Source organism: Acromyrmex echinatior, chromosome 1, assembly GCF_024713525.1.
Source record: "Acromyrmex echinatior isolate Ae372 chromosome 1, ASM2471352v2, whole genome shotgun sequence".
Lineage (NCBI taxonomy): Eukaryota > Metazoa > Arthropoda > Insecta > Hymenoptera > Formicidae > Acromyrmex > Acromyrmex echinatior.
In genome coordinates, this window is record NC_141852.1 from 23,387,943 (window position 1) to 23,410,719 (window position 22,777).

At 33.7% G+C, this 22,777-nt stretch overlaps 1 protein-coding gene and 1 long non-coding RNA gene across 4 annotated transcripts in view; one reads left to right on the forward strand and one right to left on the reverse strand.

Moving 5' to 3' along the window:
* Positions 1–22,777, forward strand: part of msi (RNA-binding protein musashi) — a 139,427-nt gene that overhangs the window by 47,000 nt on the left and 69,650 nt on the right. For all 3 annotated transcript variants that reach the window (XM_087405983.1, XM_087405991.1, XM_087405978.1), the window contains one exon: positions 4,004–4,123. In XM_087405983.1, the coding sequence (XP_087262109.1) occupies positions 4,068–4,123 (56 nt within the window). In that variant the 5' untranslated portion in view covers positions 4,004–4,067. The remainder of the gene's footprint in view (positions 1–4,003; positions 4,124–22,777) is intronic.
* On the reverse strand, positions 13,895–22,133 carry LOC105152220 (uncharacterized). Its single transcript, XR_015545052.1, has 2 exons — positions 22,005–22,133; positions 13,895–20,274 (listed from the first exon to the last, which is right to left on the reverse strand). It is a non-coding gene; the product is annotated as an uncharacterized LOC105152220 (long non-coding RNA).

Consider the following 22,777-nt stretch of genomic DNA (forward strand, 5'->3'; position numbering starts at 1 on the left):
ATATAAACATATTTGTTTTATAAACTGCACCAATAAACTGAATAAAGTCAACTTGATATTTCAAAAAAGTGACTTATACTACTATGAGTTTCACCCGTCCATTTGATCAAAACGAGTTATGTTTATCTTTGTGATATATTCCAACATTGTAATTTGCATTACAAACATGTATTACACTGTCGGATGGATGTGCGAATATTATCTGATCAATTAATCATTACATTTTATTTTCACAATAATAATTTTTAAAAATCGAAAATGGTTTGCTCGTTCTCTATTGGCTCTCAGGATTTCTGAGAATTAAATCAAAACTGATAATTAGTGAACGTGTTATTATTTTTAACAGAACATTTTTGTTATCGCGTTAATAGCCGTAAACCAAAATGTTCGGATTATTTTGAATTGTTTATTAGCGCGAAAATATTTACGTCAGAATATTACGCGTGAAAGTCAGCGTTAATTTATCGATGCGATTAAACGTGATGACCGTCGATGTACCACAGATAAAATGACGGAATTCAATTTCACTGATCTTTGATTTTTCGAAACGAACAGACGCTGGTGGCATTTTCATTATTCACGGCATACCGGCACCTGCATTAATTATAGCACTTTGATTTCGTCTGTGTGATTACTCCGTACGGGTGATACGTTTCTCGCATATACATTCGCTATTCAATTTCGCCAGTTAGCAAAGTTTGCGCCTCAGAACTTGGGCGAGTGGCGAGTAGCTCTTCTGGAAGTTTGATAAACAAAGGATAAGGATTGAGGATAAGTCAGTGTGGATAGAAATGATCATTGATGAGGAACGCTGGATTTTCATGCGATAGCGAAATAACGAGAATCGTAATTTCGAAAGGAGAAACGCGCGCGTTGGTCCATTTTTATCTTCTTAATTTGCGAATAATAAATTTTCAAGCTGTTTTCGAGAAAAGCGCGACGAATACGGACTTGATTTCTTCGTTCCCGTTGCCAATTATCTCCGAAATGCTGCTGTTGAAAATATTTCGACGGCGTTTTGACGCAGTGCTGCAAACCGCTCTTTCCCGTCAGGCATTTTGCAGAGATAATAGCGTTGTCTCTCGCTCGCTGTCATTCGCGAGCCGACGGAATCGTGCCCCTTATCACCGCCGTACGAGCTGACAAACAATGGCGGCGGACAATGGCAGCGCTCGATCGACGACAATGGATTTTGTCGTATTCTCTAATCCGCGCCGGGACGCGCATCGTCCGCCTTCATGATCCGCACTTCTCCCTGCACTCGGCTATTCTCTCTAATTATCGAGAATTTGTTCTCCTTGTTCTTCGATACGATGCGCACCAAGAGTTTCGCGAACTTTTGGTGAGCGTAATTTTTCTTCTCGGTTGAAACCGAAGAAAATTTGAACTTGAATTTTTTCGAGTACTACTTAAAAATTTGAAGTACTTCTAGAGATCCTCAAGTAAGAAATTGGACACTGCCCTGAAATGTCCTGAATACAGCGGACCAAATGCTTAAGATTGGATAGATATCCATGCATCTCATTCTGTCTGTCTTATTCTATTTTAACCCTAATCGGTATTAGGGTTAAAATAGAATAAGAATTTGAAATTTGAACTTTGAATTTCCTTACTGGTATTCGTGAAATCCAATATACTTTAAATTAATTTTTGTTTAAAATTAACGTAATTGAATTGATTTTTTTATTGCGAAAGTCAAAGTCTGAGGAAAAGATTATGTGACTCAAAATTATATAACGTTGTGAAAAACATTTGTTACAAGGCAATTTTTTAAAACGTAGTTGAAAAAATGTCCGGATAAACTGATTAAATTATCTTGAATATGGCGGATCAAGTGAACTAATCAAAATTTATTTAAACGATGTCTAATCTCTTATTTGAGAATCTAGGTACTCTTAAATATCTTAAATTGATAATTTCTTCTACATACATTCGTATCTTTTATTGTGATTTGACGTCTCGCGATAAATGTACACGTACACGAGAAACGTACGTTGTATACAGTAATCTCTGTTAATCCTGCTAATCGAGAGTTAACCCTTGCTCGAGGAAATCACCCCGGAAAGCCTCAACGAGATTTCCGCGCGCCAGGGATGATCCCCTCGTTATTGTACACAGAGGGTGAAATAGACGGTCGAATAATTCCACTATTACCGACATTGAGAGATCTACGGCGCGTCAAGAATCGTTCGGCCGTTTGTTTTATCACGATCACGATTGTTGCGAGTCGGAAATACAGCGTCGCGACGAACAATGAGATGCATACGACCGTACCAAAGTTCAGGATTTACACGTGTAACGAGCGAGCTGCCCGTGCTTGCGTGAATGGTAAAAAACCAACGCATGCAAAAGAGAGCGCACAGCGCAAGGAACATGAGGAGAAAACGATGGAAGAAAGGGAAAGACAGTAAAGAGAGAGTAAAGAAGTCGGAGAGAATGGGAATCCATTAACGAGTGCCGTTTTCATACCTCTTCTATGCCGTTCTATATTCGCCCCTCGTCCGCCAACCCTCTCGCCATTCACCCTTAGCCAGCTGTACATCCTCCTCTATCCCTTTCTCCGTTTTGTTGCCTGAAAGAGCATTCACTGGTACAATAGATCGTTCATTACCGATACTAGGATCCGAAAAGCGGGAAGATAGTAAATGCGAGAAAAGGGGTTGGCCGAGGTGCGAGTTTCTAAATATGCGTGCGGGATTTAGTCCATGTGTGTATAATTCACTGTACAAATACGATCATACGGTATTGCGTATGTATACAGAAACGTGAGGAAATGGTCGTAAACCGAGACGGTTGGCACTTTTAAGGAAGATGGTCGAATCTCCATATTTTCTGAATGCAATTTCACGGCTCACAATTACGTCGAAATCGTGTCTGATAGTGATTTAAATTTGAAGTCGTTCTTCGCTTTTAACCGCTTCATTTGATGGTTTAATCGCATACATTATGTGTACTTATATATTCATTTAATGTAGTATTCAGTATACAGAGTGTATTCGATTTAATCTGTTCACGCCGATCTCAGAAATTAAAGTGACGAAAAATAAAAAAAGTCTTTAATGGGATTACTTTGAGATGATTTTATCATGATGGAAACTATACTTATTTTCTATAAAATTTGAAGGGAGGAAATAGTGGGATTTTTTAAATGGAAATTTCCAACAGAAATAGCATCGCACTCGATAGAACCGAATCCGAAAATATGAATCTAATGATCTATATGATATTTAAAGTTCTTCGATATTACGATGAATTTTTGAAAATGTAAAAATATGAATATCGATTTCTCTCGATATTATATGCATAAAAAATTAAAATAATGTTATTTAGACATTTAAAAATTTATAAGTTATTTCATATTTTATTCTGACACATTTTAACATAAAATATGAAATATTTCGTAAAATATTCACATTCTGATCATACTTTTAATACATATTGTACATATTATCAGGAGAAACCGATTTACGTAAGAAATTTATTATAATTTTATTTAAAACAAAATATGACATAACTTATAAAAATTGGAAAAAAATTATTGCATTATCTAATTCTATATAAAAAATAATGAAAATATTTTATTATATAATATTTCTATCATATCTTTTATCGTCTAGTGATTATTTTAAATTGCACTTCGAAATGATATGTATATTTTGAATACACAGTATAGATGTGCTAAATATTCTCGAGAGAATAATTTTTCATTAAACAATGAATTAAAAAATATTACACGGTATGCTATATATAGTAGATTAAAATATATCTGTAATAAATATAAGATATTTTTATATATTTTTACTCTCTCCTATTTTAAGAAATTTGTATTTCCGAAATAATAGATTTTTATTATATTTTCTTTATGATAGTTAAAAATGTTTCGTCAATTTTGACAATTTATAATTAATTCTTTCCGAAAATGTTAAATTGAAGATTTGTAAATCATCTCGCAGCTTTTCTCAAATTCTCGAGTCATTTTAATCATTTGTTTTGTTTATGTCAGTGACGTGTTAGGACTGCGAAGAGGATTAGGAAGCGGAGCTAGCGGACATTAATCGCGACCATCGATGGCGGCCGCGAGTTTTCCTCCAAACTTTTCGAACGTCGGTGTACTAGAGAATTGGTAAGTGTCTTCCCATCTTAATTGCTACTGAATTTGCCTCTACAAAAAATAAAAAGCTGAGATCTTGATTTGTCGTTATAAATCAATAGATTAGCTATTATTTATTCGTAACTAATCTTCTTACAACATTGAGAGCTTTTTGAGAGCTTTATAGACATGTAAAAAGATTTAAATAATATAGTAATCTGTTGACGAAAGATAAATAATTAGCGAAAATCCGAAAATCAATTATTTATTACTTTCGGATTAATTTTCTATTTAAATCCCCTTCAACTGTTTAGCGTTTAGAATAGAAAAAAGTCACTATAAATGATAAATTTATATCAGACTGTTAAGTTTGTCTATTTCGAGGCTGTAAAATTATTGCTTACTCGGCAATATTAATTTTAAATATACCATATACATGTTTATATCTGAATATAACGCAACCATATCAAAAATATAATAATTGATTTTAATGCATGGGAACTCAGCTTTAATTGCAAATAGATTAGGCTTATGCTATGTCTGCATGTTAGTAATGTGTAAATTTATACTTCCTGTCTCAAGCTGTTTTACGATCAGTGTGTATACACAGTGCACGATATAGATTCTAAGAAGATACATTCGTATCTAATTGTAAGATGAGATCTCGACAATATCGAGACATCTGTTTAATCAGCTTAACGAAATTATTTCATTTACATTTTTTTCGCTATTGAATAGTTCCTTTATCGAACAGTACAGTTAATAAATCACGAACTGTCTCTGTATATAAAATCAGCATTTGTCATCTGCAATATTTAACGAATCGTTTCTGAAAAATTGCTAAGAAACTCAAGTTAACATTATAAGATTGATGCAATACCATTAACATCATGTATTGCACTATTTAATGCTCTACATTAAACATCTTTATGACTGAGTTAGGAATTGAAATGTTGCTGAAGCGGTATCTATTTGAATTCAACGTGGAACAAATTCTGTAACTTAATTATGCAGTTCTTAAGCTTTAAATCACGAAAATTTCCTCTCATTTCTCATTAATTTCATCTTAATCTTAATCAAGAAGTCCGTTTCGCGCATGTTAGTTGCAAATCATTCCACATACCCGAGCGAGTCGAGATCTCGGCGTGATATTCGGACGTCGCCGGGTACAATAAAGTGGCTTAGACAATGCGGCATTGTTGTATACACATTTCAAGATATCTTGCACGGAAGGTCAGACGCCGTATTATCGTCCGCCCGTCATGGACGGAACGGAATGGTTGCAGAAGCGACGGTGAAAAGTCGACGGGATGAAAAGTAGGTTTCTTCTATTTTTCAGTTTTGATTAAAGTTCCTTTAGGAAGGGCGAATATAACGATTCTTCATGTACGCGCGCATATACATGTACACTTACAGAGCGGATGAAAACTCGGTGCGCCACGCATGACTTTTCGTATCTCTTTCTCCCTAATATTTCCGTCATATTCCCGCGGCTTTTTAGTCGAAAAGCAAACAGAGAGATCCGTATATTTGCGATTAGGTGTTTCTCCTAGCATATCCTTTGTTCCTGACCTGCGAACCTTATTCGCCGAAGATCGAACAAGGAGAATAATAATCAAAAAGACCTTTGTAACGGAGTACAGCGCGAATATTTTTTTAGGAAAACCGTGTCGACGTGTTGATTCGCTCGTGACATGAATTATTACACTGAGGGAAAAAATAGTCACTGAAATATTACGGTTTAATTTTACGGTCATTTTCGTGTTGCTAATTGTATATTTTTTTGTAGAATTATAATATAATTATTATTACAGCAGTAATAGAGGGAAATTGTTACATTTAAAGTTAAATAAAGCCGGTGATTATTATTATTTTTTTTTTTTTAGTATTTTGTTATTCCAGCTCATGGATTCTTATTGCTAAAAATTCATTATTGCTAAACATTGTAAAAATAAGTAGGTAAGTCCATGTTTGAAAAATAGTTTTTTCTGTATCCTTACATGTCAATATGTTAATAAACTTATATTTTATATATTATGATTATAAGATGTATTCTATATATTTATTATAAACATAATATTAGATTATTTTATTTTTCATTTCTTTGATATTTTTTTTAATGAAAAAGAGAGAAATATACTACATATACTACTTTTTCTTGAAATCTTTACTCCATGTAAATATTTGAAAATGTTTCATACATATTTTTTAATGTTCAATAATGTTTCCTCTTTTGAATTTGACTACTTTTTTAATTTTAAATTCAGCAAAAAATTAGAAAAAATCGCAAAGCTTACGTAGGTCATATAAAGTCCGGTTACCTCGAATGTATTTACCTTAAACAGCTTTATCTTAAACAGCGTGTGCATTCTATGTAATACTTGTATAGTACCTATGGTATTAAGTGTATATCGGATTATCATTGGATGTGAGAAATAAGAGATTATTACTACTCTAATATACTGTAATAATATCATTAGTGTTCACAATTCTCATGTTCACAATTCTCTTTACTCTTTCCTAACTATATAAAAATTTAACTATAATTATTTTATCATTCAATTATATAGAAAATATCGAACGCTTCTCTCTCAGTGTACCATCTACGTGACTGCTGATTACTAGAACTGTAAACGGCAAGCGCTAATATTACATATCATGTTACGTTTCGTGCAAACGCAATTCTGGATCCCGAAATAGTTGAGAAATCGCAATTTAATCGTATGTGAATTTGTAATATCCAGATATGTACATATACATATATGTACATACATACGTGTATATATATATATATGAGATACTTAAGCGATATTTAGAATTGTGCGACGAACCGCTTAGTAATGCTTTTCATTATAACGATCAAATGCCGTATCGATCCCTCGAATGTCGATTAGCGACATTAACGCGGAGAAGGATTATATCGTTCATCGCGACTGATTCGAATTAGTCGAATTCAGTCGTATCAGTGGTATCTCTCGTTAAAAGAATTTAATAATGAATAGACTCTCTCTCTCTCTCTCTCTATGAGCTTAAAACGTTATATTATCCATTTAAAATGGAATATTGCGTCACGAATATGCTATTTCGCTCCGATTATTACTCCTAGATAAATATCACGGTGAAAGGCTAAAAAAAAAATAGGCTAAAACTCTCTTGTATTTTTGGAGATATTTTTGAAACAATTTTTGCCTTCTTTTGAAACTTTGCATTTTCAATTTTCATCTACTGCCGTGTACTCTACGCAGCTGTAACGTACTTTGAGTTTTTTCATTGAAACACTCGCCGTGTTTTAAAATACGACATCTCGTTTGTGAACATTCCTCAGGCTTCAGGCATTAATCTATTTACGGACATGTTTTTGCAACATTTTGCAGCGAGTGCATTCGTGCGTTGGCATATTTGGCATTTCGGACACTTTCTCGTTACACGCATACGTACGTATAACAAGAGAGTGTTAAATGACAAACGGTACATTTCACAGCGCGATACATTTTCATTGTACTTTGTCGCAAGAATGACGAGGCGGGGGCCGCTCGTATTTTCGGACAGTCCATTGAGAAAGGAGGCAGTCACGTTCGTTGACAGTTGCATGTTGCCGGGTTCCTTTGCGGTTAACGCGACTTGGAGGCCGCGTGTGAGAGCGACTGGCAGGTGCTAGGTCGCCCACGCGACATATATTGGTCGTCGAGATAGAGTGGGTGGCGTCCACAATTAGCCGACGTTAGCGCGCGCGTACGTCATAAATTGATGTTACGCCAGACGCGGCGGACGTGTCGTACTCGCGTCGGTGACAAACCGTTCGAATTTTTGCTAACGGCGCGTAGAATTAATTTGCGCGACGGCACGGCGGAAATGGAGATTGAAACGAATCCGTCGGCCGAGATTTTCCAGCGTAGACGATAGCGTATACGCAGCCATATCGCGACGCCAGTCGCGTTCGGCGTCGCCGATTTCCGCTCTCGTCGAAAACTCGGAGAGAAACTTCTAAATGAGTTTGAATATTTGAAAAACATTGCGTCGCGACGCTATTCCGCACGTCCGCTTTTATTTAGATCTATTGCAGTGCCCTGGTTATCGGTAAAAAAAAACGATGGATATTTGTCGCCATTATTTTTTCACCTTTTTCCCATCCGGGAAACGTTATTTCTTTTGCGCGCTTCTGCTTTTGTTCAATTTTATCTGGGGGACGATTGACGTAAGCGTGTCATTTCCAAAGTAATCGTTCAGCAGTGCTTTCGTTTTCGTGCCACGAGATAAACTTACGCAGTGACAGATATTTACGCAAGTTTCGAATCTTCAAAGGAGATATTTCGAAATGCATCTTTCGTGCACGGTGAAAATCCGATCGCAAAACTTAATATCGGATAAAACCTTTCAATCTTTCGATCGATTTCCATTCCATCGGAGTTTTTAAGATCTTTGTCAGGAATTCTATTAGTGGCATTAACTCTTCTCGCACGGATATGATTTGCACATTGCGCTATCATTATCTTGAATTTTACACAAGCCGATGCGCTCACTGCGGATAATCCCTCAAAGCAAATCCAGAACAAGATGGCCAAATGGAGTATGATCAAAGTGAGTTCTTCACATTGAAAAAGGTTATTATTGTAAAAATGAAAATGTCGTGATTAATTCATCACGCGACCATATCTGATAGTGTGACGTGTATTCATGGAGTAAAATTGTAACGTTGAAATTGATCACCAAGATAAACACTTATTTTGATTAAATAAAAAAGACATTTTATGTTAACATATATTGGGTCATCTAAAAAGTATCCGCGGTACTTTGTCACTAGATATATGACCATCAACATACATCTAGTGACAAAAAACCGCGGATACTTTTTAGATGATCCAATATTATGTAAAGAATGAAAACGATATTCTATTTTTTTTTCAAATTCAAAAAAATGTATTTCCCGCTATGAATATTTTTAACTTGACAGAAAATTATTGACTGTAATATTAAAAAGAATATATTCCTAATATGATTAAATGTCAATTGTAAATGTCAGTTTTATCGATTTCATTTCACAATTCTTAAAAACCACTCTTTTTAAGTTGTAATGATTTTAACGATTATTTTTAGATCATTCTTTTTGAATTGTAACGATTTTAACGATTTTTTATGAAGTTAAGTTAGGTTTTCTTTTGATTTGAATTAATTGAGTAATGTTTGCTTAACTCATTCATGGTAATAATTCAAAAATCACGTTTTTAAATATCCTTTTTGAAGGAAACGGGATATAGTATTGCAAAAAGAAAAGTTGCGATACGTAATAGGGTTATTGAGACTGCGATTGCGGGCAAATTGCGTGAAATCACTTTTATTACGTAATCTGTGCGCGAAGGACAATCCTCGAAACCATCTTAGTGGCTCGGAAGAGGGTCTATCACCTCTAGTATCGCACGTTTCTACCGGCGGGGAAACCACAGCGATGGCCCTACATACCACACAGCAGGGTCGTATAAACGAGTTTTCGGTGGAAGTGGCTCGACCCACGAGTTTCCGGTGTCGCAGAATTGCCTTGGCCGGTAACGCCTTTGCCACGGTACACCGCATGGCCGCAATCTGTTCTACATTATCCCCATGTCTAAAATCGCTGCCGATAAACGCCACTACACGATCTCGACATTTTATTTCGAGCTGTCCAGTTACGATATAATCGTATCATTGACATTCTATTGCAGTTGTAACTGTCCCGTTAAGATATAACGCATTATCGACATGTTGGTTCATATAGAAATGTACTGTTCAGATTGATGAAGTTTGATATTAGATCCAGTTTCGAATTTCTTACCTACAAATACAAGATTATAAATGACAATCCCAAATATTTCTTGAACAATGCATTTTAAAGAAAAATGTTATAATTCGTACAAAAGTTGTATGGCTTGAGGAAGTATAAATAATAAATTAAATGATAAAATTAATTTCAAAAAAGTTAATTTTTCAAAGAATGAAGATTACCGCATTTTTTTTTCAATGGAATTATTTTAATTACACGATTTCGTTATTGAGGTTGAAATATTTAAAAAATCGATAGTTTCCGAGTTATTTTATATCTCGTTTTATATCTCGCTTTATACCGGTACATATTAATTGACGTGAAATGTAAAACATTTTGTCAACTATTAATATTTTGAGAATTATCTTAACAATTTTATGCACAAAATGAAATGAATCAATAGTTTAAAATAAAATATGTAGTTGCATATTGGAAAATAATTTTAAATAAGCAACTATGTGTATTTTTTTACATTAATTGATTTATCTCATTATTCTGTATATAAAAATACTAAGATATAGCTTTCAAAAAATTAATAGTTTACGAGATATTTTTCAAAATTGTTCCTTTGTTTCATAATCATTGCTAATGAAATTAAGTAAAAATATTTCTAACTTTTTAACGTGGAAACATATCATCTATAATCTAATATTCTATTTTATTTAATAAAAGTCCCAAGGATTCTTTTTGTTGTGCCGTAAGAATATTACAAAAATATCACAATAGCCTCTTACGATTTCTTTTCGTGGTGACCTCCCAAATCGATATTAAGCTTGACAAGCGAAACGGAAAGTCTGTGTTACGGCAAGCTTTTGGTAACAATTTCATCGGGTGATATCGCTACCAGGATATCAAAAACCGATGGATACACGCGACTATATACACCAGTAATTCTTTGCGGACTACACATTTTTCCGTCAGGTCATTTCTTTGACGTGCTATGTTATTAAGAATTCTCTATAAGAAGGAAATTAAAAAGTCTTTTAAAATGAAGTGTTTTTAATTAACAAGATTGTTATCGAGCTATTTCAGGAAAGACCTCTTAAAACAGTTTTAATAATTTATGATAAACAAAATTATCATAAAATTATTTTTAGTACATTACCTCTCTGATTCGAAATTACCGTTTGCTGGTTAAACTATTATTTAAAGGACATCGCAGAATAAATCAATGAAATTATAATGATAATTTGTGTGTGTGTGTGTGTGTGTGTGTGTGTGTGTGTGTGTGTGTCGCAGGGAAGTATTTAAAAAAATCTATTTTTAAATGAAAATATCGTAGCATAAATCTTTTCTAAAAATGATTAATTATTTTATGTCTCTAGAACTTTTCGACACAGTTTTCTGCGATATTAATATCAATTTTCAATTCTTGATATCTACTCTTATGATATATTTGCAAAATATGTTTTATTTAGACACGCCTGAATTGCCTGTCTGATGTCTAGCGCAATAATTATTTGTTTCTTTTATACAAACACACATTTGTTTGTTTTACACGACCAAAGTACGGTAGATACTTGTCTCTAAGGGGAAACTCGTCACGGTGTGTACCAGCTGGCACGCCAGACACAAGGCGGGTTGTACTACTTGCGAGAGAACCTCCTCCGCTATACATCCGTTCACGTTGCTCCTTTTTCTTTCCCTCTCTCGTTATTGAAAATCCATTATTATGCGCTTCAGTTTCTCATTTAATTTTTGGAGGTGAGGAAGTATGAAAAATGTATTAATCTCTTTATAAATCTGTATTTTTGTGCAACGCTCGACAAGAAAATTTTTAGATAGAACATCTAAAAAAATTTTATGTATTTTCTACTAATCTACTATGTCTAAATGATTTAAATTGATTTTAATGACATACGTATCAAGCTGATGCCAAGTAATTTAGTCTAGTTATATCACGAGAAGTCACAGATCATTATTATGTCTGGTTTCAGAACGGGACGTTATTTAAACGGGAAATTTTACAAGAGCTAAGTTAAATTTAAATTAAATAGATACAGCATCATCCTTTGAAAATCATTTGAAACTTTTATAATTAGCCATACTTAATCTAAAAAAGTAATGAAAAAATGCAAAATATTCTCAAAAAATGCCAAATTGCTCGTTATTTGTTTACGAATTGTTTCTCTCAAAGCTCGTTAAACTATAACGATATCGCATTGCGAGGGATGCACGAAACATTTTGTACTATTGTCTGGAGGTAAAAGCACGTGCAGTTTCTCCGTACATTTTCTTCAATACAATGCACTTAACCACCACTCTCTTTTGCTCTTTAGTAAAAGCTCTTTTGCTACGGTTAGTTTATATTCTCATTTAACGTCTTCTTATCTTTCGATTATCTTGCTATCACATTTCAAGCTATGAAAACAAATACGAATTTACGGATTTTTCACTATCTATGTATATTTTTCCTATGAATAATTTATCACTTATGAATTCTTCCTATCACATCTTTTAGTCTAAAACATCTCGAGAAAGATATTTCCGATTTGTTTAAATAATACAGATGTTCACGTCTTGTTATCCTATTCAGTATACACGTTTATTAAGAATTAAAAATGAAAGGAAGTTTATGAGAGCCAACGCAGGTATTCGTACATAAATTATTGTGTGTAATTACAACAAATGATGTTTACATAGTTAACACAGCGCAGACGCAGATGTTCCAACCCTGATTTGGATTCTCTCTTCACTGCTTAATATATACATTCATAATAAAGTGAAACTGTTACTAGTTCAAAATCCATTATGTAAATATTATTTATTGTAACTGTACACAATAATTTACGAATGAATAACTGCATTGGCTCTCTCTCTCTCTCTCTCTCTCTCTCTCTCTCTCTCAAGTTTCTTTTAACTTTTAATTCTTAATTATTATCCCAAGAACCTCACTTTAATTTCAATTTTAACATTTTTAACATTTATGTGAATTCAAAAACGTTACAAAGTTTACAGAGTTGCGCTTTGAAAAATTCGTCGAGTATTTACAACCAGGTGCTACGATGTCTTTGCGACTTAAGGGAAATATAAAAAGTAATAAACATCTCGTATATTATGTACATATTTGCTGGGCGTCGGCTGTGTAATCGTTACTTTGCGATACTTATGGAGTTCTTATTCGGTTTCCTTGTGGTACATAGGCACACCAGCTTCGTATTTCTCACCCCATGGTATCTCGGCATCTTGCGACCTGTTCTCGAAGGTAGAGAACGTAGGTAGACGGAAGATGAAAGAGAGGGCCCGTCGTTTACGGGCGGTAAGTCGGCCAATTTATGGCACTTAGAAATTTATAGGTTCAATTTCCGCGATATTTAAACGACTCGACGGCGAAATCCTCGCTACCTCGCTACCTCGCTCGCACACACATGAAGTTTTCACCAGTTTTTATTACTCCGTGGCATAATAAAATAATTATTATTGGTATTTGCGTATCTTTCAACTGATATACGGACTATTCTGAACTAATCGCGACTTGAATAAAATTAATAATTGGAATAATTTCTTCGTGTTTTATGTCACTGCACAGTGATTTAAATCGTGAATACATTTATATAAATTTTATTTACGGAGGAAAGGAGACGCAGTTATGGAATAGGTAGGAGGATTGTGAAACTACGATATCTTGTATAGTTTGCTGTGCATTCAACCGTCAAAATTACTTTTTCACAGTCTGCTTAAACGTTATAACATGGTCACTGATCAGTGTTTATTGCGTTATCATAAAACTGTATCAGTTTCAGTTTTGCAGGAAGCAGATAATTTTATAGATGTGTACTCTTCTGGAGTAGTATATTGGTGTTAATTTTGATCGGTCTAATTTAGAAGCCTTGAATGTGGCTTTCAAATGATATAATTGAACTAACTAGAGAAGCGCCAATTAGTAATTTTAATATAATTGAACTATATTTGGTGACGAAATGTAAAGTTATATATATTAGTTGGTGATATTCGATGCTCCCCTTCTACTTCATAACCGCAATCTTTTTTCTGTCTTTAGTTTTTTTGTAAAAAAAAAGCTAAAGACAAAAAAAGTGCGGTTCGTCCTGTATAAATACTCAACTCTGCATTACTATACTAAAATTTACGGATCACTTTTGGAGAGCCCAACAGGGTTGAAGAAGTGAGGTTGGGGTGTGAGGGAGGAAAACTTACAAGTGCTCTTTCTACAACCTTTCATTATAAGCCATGTCATTCCATTTTACATTTTTCCTATTCGCCTCTGAAAAAACTGCAATGTAAAAAAGAAAATCGGAAAAAAATATGAAAGTTAATTTATATTTTTACAAATTGTTCATATCCTTAAGGTTATTGATATTGATTGTTACTATCCATTCAGTTACCTTCCTTATTGTTTGGCATATTCGATTAAAAAAATTTTTTTTTCTCAATCGATGTGTTTGGGTCGAAGTTGCACAACAAGATAGACGGCAGGATAAATCTTACCCGAGTGTGGTATATTTTGATAGCAAATGTAGTGTGGTAATATAGGATTAAAGAACAAAAATGTTCACTCTATGACTAACAAACTTGTATCAAAAGTAGTTATGTCACGTAAGTATTTATATTCAGTTATTAATAAAAAATATATCAATATTCCCATTTTTTCCTCTATAAATAAACGATTTATATAAACTTTATTTAATACGTATACATACAATACGTATACATACAACTTTTATTATAATTTATTATAATAAATATAGAATAAAAATTTATTTAGAATATAACAACAATTAAATCGACGTTTATTATTATGTTTAATTTGTCTCAATTTACGCTCATCAATTTTGTTAAATGTATATTATTAATAATTATTGTTTTTCGTCACGCGAACATTTATCAATACACTCTCTAGTATGCGTGCGTTCTAGAAACGACCTCGATGGACTTTTCACAAGGCAAGGTACGTACAATACAATCCTAGCCAAATATACAAACGTGCTACATGTGCCTGGAGGCGACGAATATACGAGCGTGCTGGAATACATTAATTTAAGCCAACATTATTTCGTACACGCGGTATTAGAACGGGGTGATTAAAGTGACTGTATAATTCAAAATATTTTGATTTCGAGACAATGAAATTAAACGATGTATGAGCATCAGATAGAGATTTCAACCTTTTAACTGGACAACGGGTTAGTCTCAAAAACACAGAAAGCATAATCTTACGATCTTTTTATTTTTAAACGTTTTGTGACGTTAAATTTTTGACCGATTATATATAGACGAACTTTACTAAGCGTAAGTTTTACTATTCCTAGATAGTATAAAAAGTCCGAAAGAAATTTTTTATTATCTTTTACGTCTCACTTCTATTCTAAAAGTATTCCTGGGAATATCAAAAGCTTTCACTTTTATATGTCATCAATTGTGAACTCTTTTTTAGATTTAAAAGATATTCTTTTTCTAGGTTTTTTCTATTTTTCAATTTTGTACGAAAATAAATCGTGATTTATATGCTTGATTTTTATGCAAATTAAATATTTGTAATTATTCATTACAAATGTAACATATTTGTATATATTTTTATATTCTTTTTCAATTTATTTTGAAAAGATTATGCTAATTCATAAAGAAATTAAAAAAGTAAATACTTATCGAGTAACAAATAAATTTATTGTGCTATTTGAGTTTTTTGATATTGGAAATTTGCATTTTATTTAAAATTTTATATGAAATAAAATAAAGATAATAAAATAAATAATGAGGCTATGCAATGAGTAATAAGCAATATAATCTAATATTTATTATATATCTAATATTTATTATTGCAATTAGATATAGATAAATTGAATGAATTACAGTAATAAATATTAGATATTATATTGCTCGTTACATAGCCTCATTACTTATTTTGTTTAGCAAATCAGCTTTTTGTTAAATTTATGTACTCTGATAGAAACGTATGCAATTTTTCTGGACACTTATCTAATTACTATCTAATATTACTACATTCTCATTAGTTATGTCAATACTGAGTAAGAAATAGATAAAAATTTGATAGAGTTTTATTCTGTCCATTTCATGAGCAATTGGCTTGCTTATTAATCAATTTAATCTTCATTATTTGTTGTGTTTCTATTCAGTAAATGGATCCAAATTTTACGTAACTTTTGTATGCAGTAACTGCAAACAAAGCGTTGCATCCTGATTGAAATCCTAAGTAGTTTTCCTTCTCAGTTACTAGACAGAAGTTGGTATAACTGTTTAGTAACTGCTCAAAGAATGCATAAAATTTCTGTCAGTGTGATAGAGACTTCTAAGACTCAAATTGCCCGATTAAATAGCTGATGCTTTCTGCCCGGTTAAGAGTTAACCCTTTATGAACCCGTGTAACTTTCAAATCACTAATATATTGATATTTTATGAATTTATTTAATTTTTTATCACAAAGTGGCGTATACATCTTGTTAGTGTCTTTTTAATAACCAATAACTTTTGCAAGTTGTCTGCTGAATTCATTGTTAATTTGTATTTATATGTTGATATTTATTGATTTCACGTTACATAAATTTTTTTATAGTCATGAAAAAAATTCGGCTCATAGAGAATTAAAGACTAATCGAAAAAGAGATAGGTACTTTTTTCAAATAGTTTTTTTACTGTCATTGATAAGATCAGTAACCTGATGCCTCTCTTGCCTATCTCGTTTGGATAAAATCAATTTAAATATAGTTCGTTAGCCCGACGCGTTGTTATCTCCCAGAGGAAAGAAACGCGGTTATATAGCAACGACGAGCATCGGGAACCACTGAAGAGCTGCCGAGTAACGCCGGTCGCACTATGCAAATTGAATTTACGTAATAAAATTGCGCGATTCTCCGTCGTTCCCGGTCGGAGCTCAGAGCTCGGAACTCGGAGTGTCTTCACGGAAGCGACTCTCCCCCACTGTTACAACCCTCCTCGATGGGAAGCGCTACGAGTGCAGGGGTAAACCCCAGGTGTCTGCTTCATCTCGAGTAGAGTCGTGTTACAGGGCTGCGGAGGACTGCCATGTCGGTGAGAGCAGCATTTCCTGCTCTTTGTTTTCGACGATTCGCGCGGAAAGAATTTGCTCGCAAGCCGAAGTACGAAGATTCGCGAGTCTGTTAGTCGCGTCATACCATCCGCGAAACTCATTCACAGACAAGCGGACTTGCCACTCATCGTGCGGAAATCTTTCTCAAGGGCCGCGCGCGCGCAGCCATGGCTGTAAAATTACAGAGACTGCATCAGATTCTTGGCTGAAAAGCGCACTCGCATATTTATGCGTACGTCAATCCACAAACGGAGCATGTTCTATGAAACGTTATTCGCAAAGTCGATTTTGTTTTCCCTCCCTCGAAGTATTCTCGCTGTACGTCTTTCGTAAGAGTATTACGTTAGAATATTACAAATTTTCTTGCTACGTATTGCGAAACGTTCTATCTAGTGGCTGTTGCAATGCGATATTGGCAAAACGTTATTTTGCAAGAAACGACAACTCGACGTTACTCGTTAATTATATAATCGGCGTTTAAATCATGAGACACTCTTTATTTAGTAAATTGATAACGGAACTTGCTAATACGCAGTAAAAAAACATTTTGTTTACTAAAATCGCTCATTCAAACTCTTGTTAAAATTTTATGTTGAATTGTTAATATATGCAATTATTATACTTTAACATATAATGTAATTTTTTTATGTTATTTGAATATTTTGTGTTAAATCGATATTCAACATTTCTTAGTATAAAATAACATAATTTATGAATAAACAAGTAACATAAATACAACGTATTTTAAAACGAAATTCTAAGATGAATTAATAAAATATGTGTTAACTTAACATATCATAAATTTCAATTTTATTGAAAAAAAAATAAGTCTCCACGCAACTTTCCTCCAAATTCTATCAGTGTACATTTTTTGCGATAATTATTTTATATAATATTTATATTACTTTTTAACATATATATCTTGTGTTAAAAATTTTTCCAACTGTGTAGTATATGTATATATTAATATATACTACATAGTTTGTCAAAATGAAGTAATAACTTTTTCTTCGATAATTGCCGTCTTTTTCAACCTATACACATATTATACTAAATTTATAAAAACTACACATACAGTAACAAACAACATACAGTAACTAACATACAGTAAAAACATTTTATATTTCTGTTTAAATCGATTTTTATTAAAATTGTTGATTTTTTTATACATATTCGAGTATCAGTTTATCGTACAATTATTTGAATATTTTATGTTAAATTGATATTCAATATTTCTTAAATGTTAAAATGATACAATTATGAAAATAAATAACATAAAATGACATTTTAAAACGAAAATTCTAAGATAAATGAATACATATTAATTAATACATTATATTAATTTAATATATTATAAATATTAATTTTACTGAAAAAAATATGCTTCCACACGATTTGCTATCAAACTGTCATAAAATGTTTTGTGTTAATTTTTTATATTATATAATATTTGTATTTTAACATATTCATATTACTTGTATTAAATGAACTTTTGTACAAATTTAGAAAGATCATTGAGATGCACGCGAAATGTGTTAAATTTAACACAAACTTTCCAGTTGTATACGAAAGAGAAGGCGTATCGACTATTCTTGCACCGATTATACACGTTTACAGTTCAACGAGGGCGTTCGCTTTACTTCCTCTATTACACGCGGTGCACAGTAGATGCACGTAGGTGCACGTAGGTGCACGTAGGTGCACGTAGGTGCGTCCGGAATCTGACCGGTGCAACGATTTGGAGGCAAGCCAGGGCACTCTGAATCCTGACCTGCCCCCGTATAACATTTACGTTGCATTCGTGCGATTTCCGTACTATACGAATCCGCCGGTGTACGGTAAGCGAGATGGCAAACGAGAGTCGAGAGCGCGAGCGTGAAGACCGGTTATGTGAGTGTTGCGGAAAAACGGACGAACTCAGCCGACACAACTACGTCGTCAGTCCGCAGAGCATTGTTGTTATTATACTTGCATGTATTATACTTCTGAGCATCCTGGATCCCGCGCACGTTCGTACCACACACTATCACCCGGTTTGCATTTTTCCGCTTTCAATTATACAAAATCGCAGGGACGAGCATGGAGGTGCATTTTCGTAAAACACGCGGAGGATATGTGATTAAAGCATTGCTTTTATCTTTCGAAACCTAGCGAAAGGAAATGTTCGCGACTTAAAATTACTCTGTTAAGTCAGGGGAGCAAAGGTCGAGTCGAATATTTTTCTTCTGGAGCTAACGGTGGATTTATTAAACTCACTCAATTATAAATCTCTTTAGAAAATGTCAAATAATCCAATTTTCTTTTTGTTACGTCTGCAAATTTGGATCATTTTTATTAAATATATTTAATATTCGTTCTTTTTTTGAATGAGTTTTGTCTTCCTTGAAATTAATTAGTGCTTTTTGATCTTTAGTATTCATAGCACTTTTCACGCACAGTTATTTCAAAATTCTTGTTCTTGGAAAAAAAATTAAAAAATATATCTCAGAAGTCTTAAAGTTCATTATTTTTATACATTCTTCTATCATAAGATATAATAATAAGATATAAATAAGATATAAAATGTAAATTTAACGATATACATACTATTAAAAATTATAATTATAAAAATAAACGTTTTTTGGAGTGTTCTCTGAGCATTCCACTTACTCTCTAAAACTTTTAGAATGAATTTCAATCTAAAAAGAAATTTTACTCTTAAAGATTGAAAATTGAGCCATTTTTTCTAAAATTAGCTTAACTTTCATTCTTTTAGAATATAAGATTCTATTCCAAAAAATTTAGAGAATACTTAAAAATTATATAAATTAAATGGATAATATTAACGACTGTTTTACAAATTTTGCGAATAGGGTTGAAGATACCTAACAAATCAACTCGTAGAATATAGTAATTTCAAGTCATAATTTATTTTATTGTAAGCACGCTGTCATCTTATCTTTGCCATAAATCGATTAATAAGATTTAGCCTAATAATTTTGATAAAAAGTAATTCATTAATCATCCGTATAACGAATAAAAGAAGAGAAACGAGAAACATTGAAGAATATACGTATTAATTCGACACTCTTTGCATGCGTTTCGGTTTGACGATCCGTATAATCGAATGTTTCATTCAAATTACATTTCCCATGTTTGCTTACACATATTGTGCGGAACGTGTAATCGCGGTTATTGCATAACCAATGGCGTCGGTCTGCAATATCCTTTCGCTTTCATGGTCTCCATACTGGTTTCTTCGTCAGGCCCACGTTCCTTTGTCTTCACACACACACACGACAAATTTGCAATAATACCGAGGCGGCACTTTTTTCGAGTCACTCTTCGCGAAGACTGTCGCTGCAAATGTGGGCCCACAGGAAATAACTATAGTACAACCAGAAAGGGCATTATCATTGTTAGAAATTCCTTTACATGTAAATGAAGCTCGTGGTTATGAATGAAATTAAAAGTAATGAATGATTTAATTGAAAATTAAATTACAGTAGTTACTTAAATGTAATAAACGTGTACATTAAATTTCATAAAATTTTATGAAAAGTACATTAAATTTCATGTTCGTGTACACAAATATACTTTTCAGTTATAAAGTACATTAAATTTAATGTAATGTCACGATATTAAGTTTCCCATGAAATTTTTAATAGTGTAAATGTAATTTTTAATACGTGAAAGAAAACCGTGATCATGCAGATCCTGCACTGAAAGAGCAATTTTGTTGAAGAATCTAAAATCTTTTGGCTGGATACACAATTGAAAATAATTTTTTTGGACCATAAAGATAATTTTGCAAAAATCTTAAGCAATGCTGCCAAATATTTTGATATTTTAGCAATCAATTTTGTCGTTCTACTTAATTATTTTGATAGGCTCGAAATATTTTTTTCAGATCTGTATCTAGTTAAATTTTTAGATTCTACAGCGCAAAATTGCTCTTTCAATGTGCGCACTTTGTGATTAGATTCAATGAAATATGTACAAGAAAATATGCGACAGGAACGTATCTACGTGCACATCAGACAGCTTTATAAATGTCTCTGAAAAATAAATAAGAAACTTTCCTGAATTTGATTCTGACATTAACATGGATGATCACGTGAACTCCTACGCGAAGATAAAAGATGCTAACACAATCCTACTGGTTATAATGTAGAATAATTTTATTGAATCCGTCGTAAATTATAGATCTAATATTTTTAAAATCGGTACAGAGCCATGTAAACGGACTTGCAATATTAACAATCGGAAAATGCCGTTCCGTGATAATTCCGTATACTCTGTACATCCGTTTCGGCCTAATTAAATGTTCGATATTGTAAAATTGATTATACTCTAAGTGCGGCATTGGAGATTTTATCTACTATCAATTTTCTACTATATAATCGGGCAGAAAGAGAGAAGAGGGCAAGTGCGGTCGCTCCGGTTAATTAAAGTCTGCTATTAATTAGCAAACATTATGAAATACATCTCATGCTTTTACGTATAAATGTCATAACATTTCGCATTTTTATAAAAACACAAGTTACGAGAAAAAATTACGATGATATACGGATAAATAAATTAAATACTTTAATTCAATATATTGTATGATTTAATTTTGTACAAATAATATTAAATATAACATTTTCAAATTATCAATTTCCATTATGAGCTAAAATCTAGCAAATTCAACAGTTTAAAATTCACAAGACCTCATTTCATCTAATTGCATTCCCATTCTGCGGATCAATTGTATTTCTCGATACTTTTAAAGCCAATCAATAGGTATATCATCGTACAGTTTAATTGCGAATAACGTTAAAAGGATATTTTTGATTTATTATTTTCCGTTACGAGCTAAAACTCCTACACAGAAAGAATGATTTTACTGAGTAGAGTATTTAAAAATTTATAAATTAAACACAAATCTGAAAATAATTTTGGGCTATCAAAACAATTGTATATGACGCTCAAGCTGATTGCTAGAATATCAAGCATAATAAAATTCTTCACAGCATCATTTATTATGCTTGAGTGACCTACGTAATTATTTTGGTATAATCTAATAAAAACATTTACAGAATTTATTTACTGTATCTATCTAAATTTTTAGATACCTGAGCAAAATCATTCTTTCCGTGTAACAAATCCGACGGTTCAAAAGACACAGCGTCTTATTTCGTTCGATCGTATTTCTCGTTCTCCGAGGATTACTGTCCAATTGTTTTCCCAAGTACATTTGACGCCCTTTGCGTGGAATCCTTCGCTTCAAAGTGTAATAGTATCCGAAAATTGGCGGCTGAGCACCACTGCGAGAAACTCCTTGGGCGCCCGCGCGCGTACCCGCGACCAGCGTACGGCACGCCATGCGCCAGTCTTTTACCGGAGCGAAGGGTAGAGCAGCGAAACTGCAAACCGGCGCGGCACACATTCTATTCCGTCTGCACTGGTCTGCACGACGCGCGTACAATCGTGCACACACGTGCACGCACACCGGCGCAACAGATACACCTATAACACACATACACACACACCCATCGTACCCATAGTACGCGCGGCTGCCACGCCGCGTAAGGGTGCGCTGGTATTCCCCTCGCGTCCCAACCTAACCTACGTACCCCTACTCCGTCTGGTGTCCCTTCAGCTTGAGCCGGCTCACGGCTGCCGATCCCCTATCCCCACCACTCCCCTCAGTTGGCGCCCCACCATCACAGCGTGTAGACGGCTAGAGCGCGTACAACACAGCTGCGACATATCGCCGTGCTACGGAGTACGGAGTGCGCGAGTCCCGTCGCGAGAGACGCGAGACCGCGCATCGACATCGACGCCGTCGTTCCTGTCTAGCCGGTCGGTCGGTCGGGTCGGTCGCGGTCGACCGCTAACCTAAAAA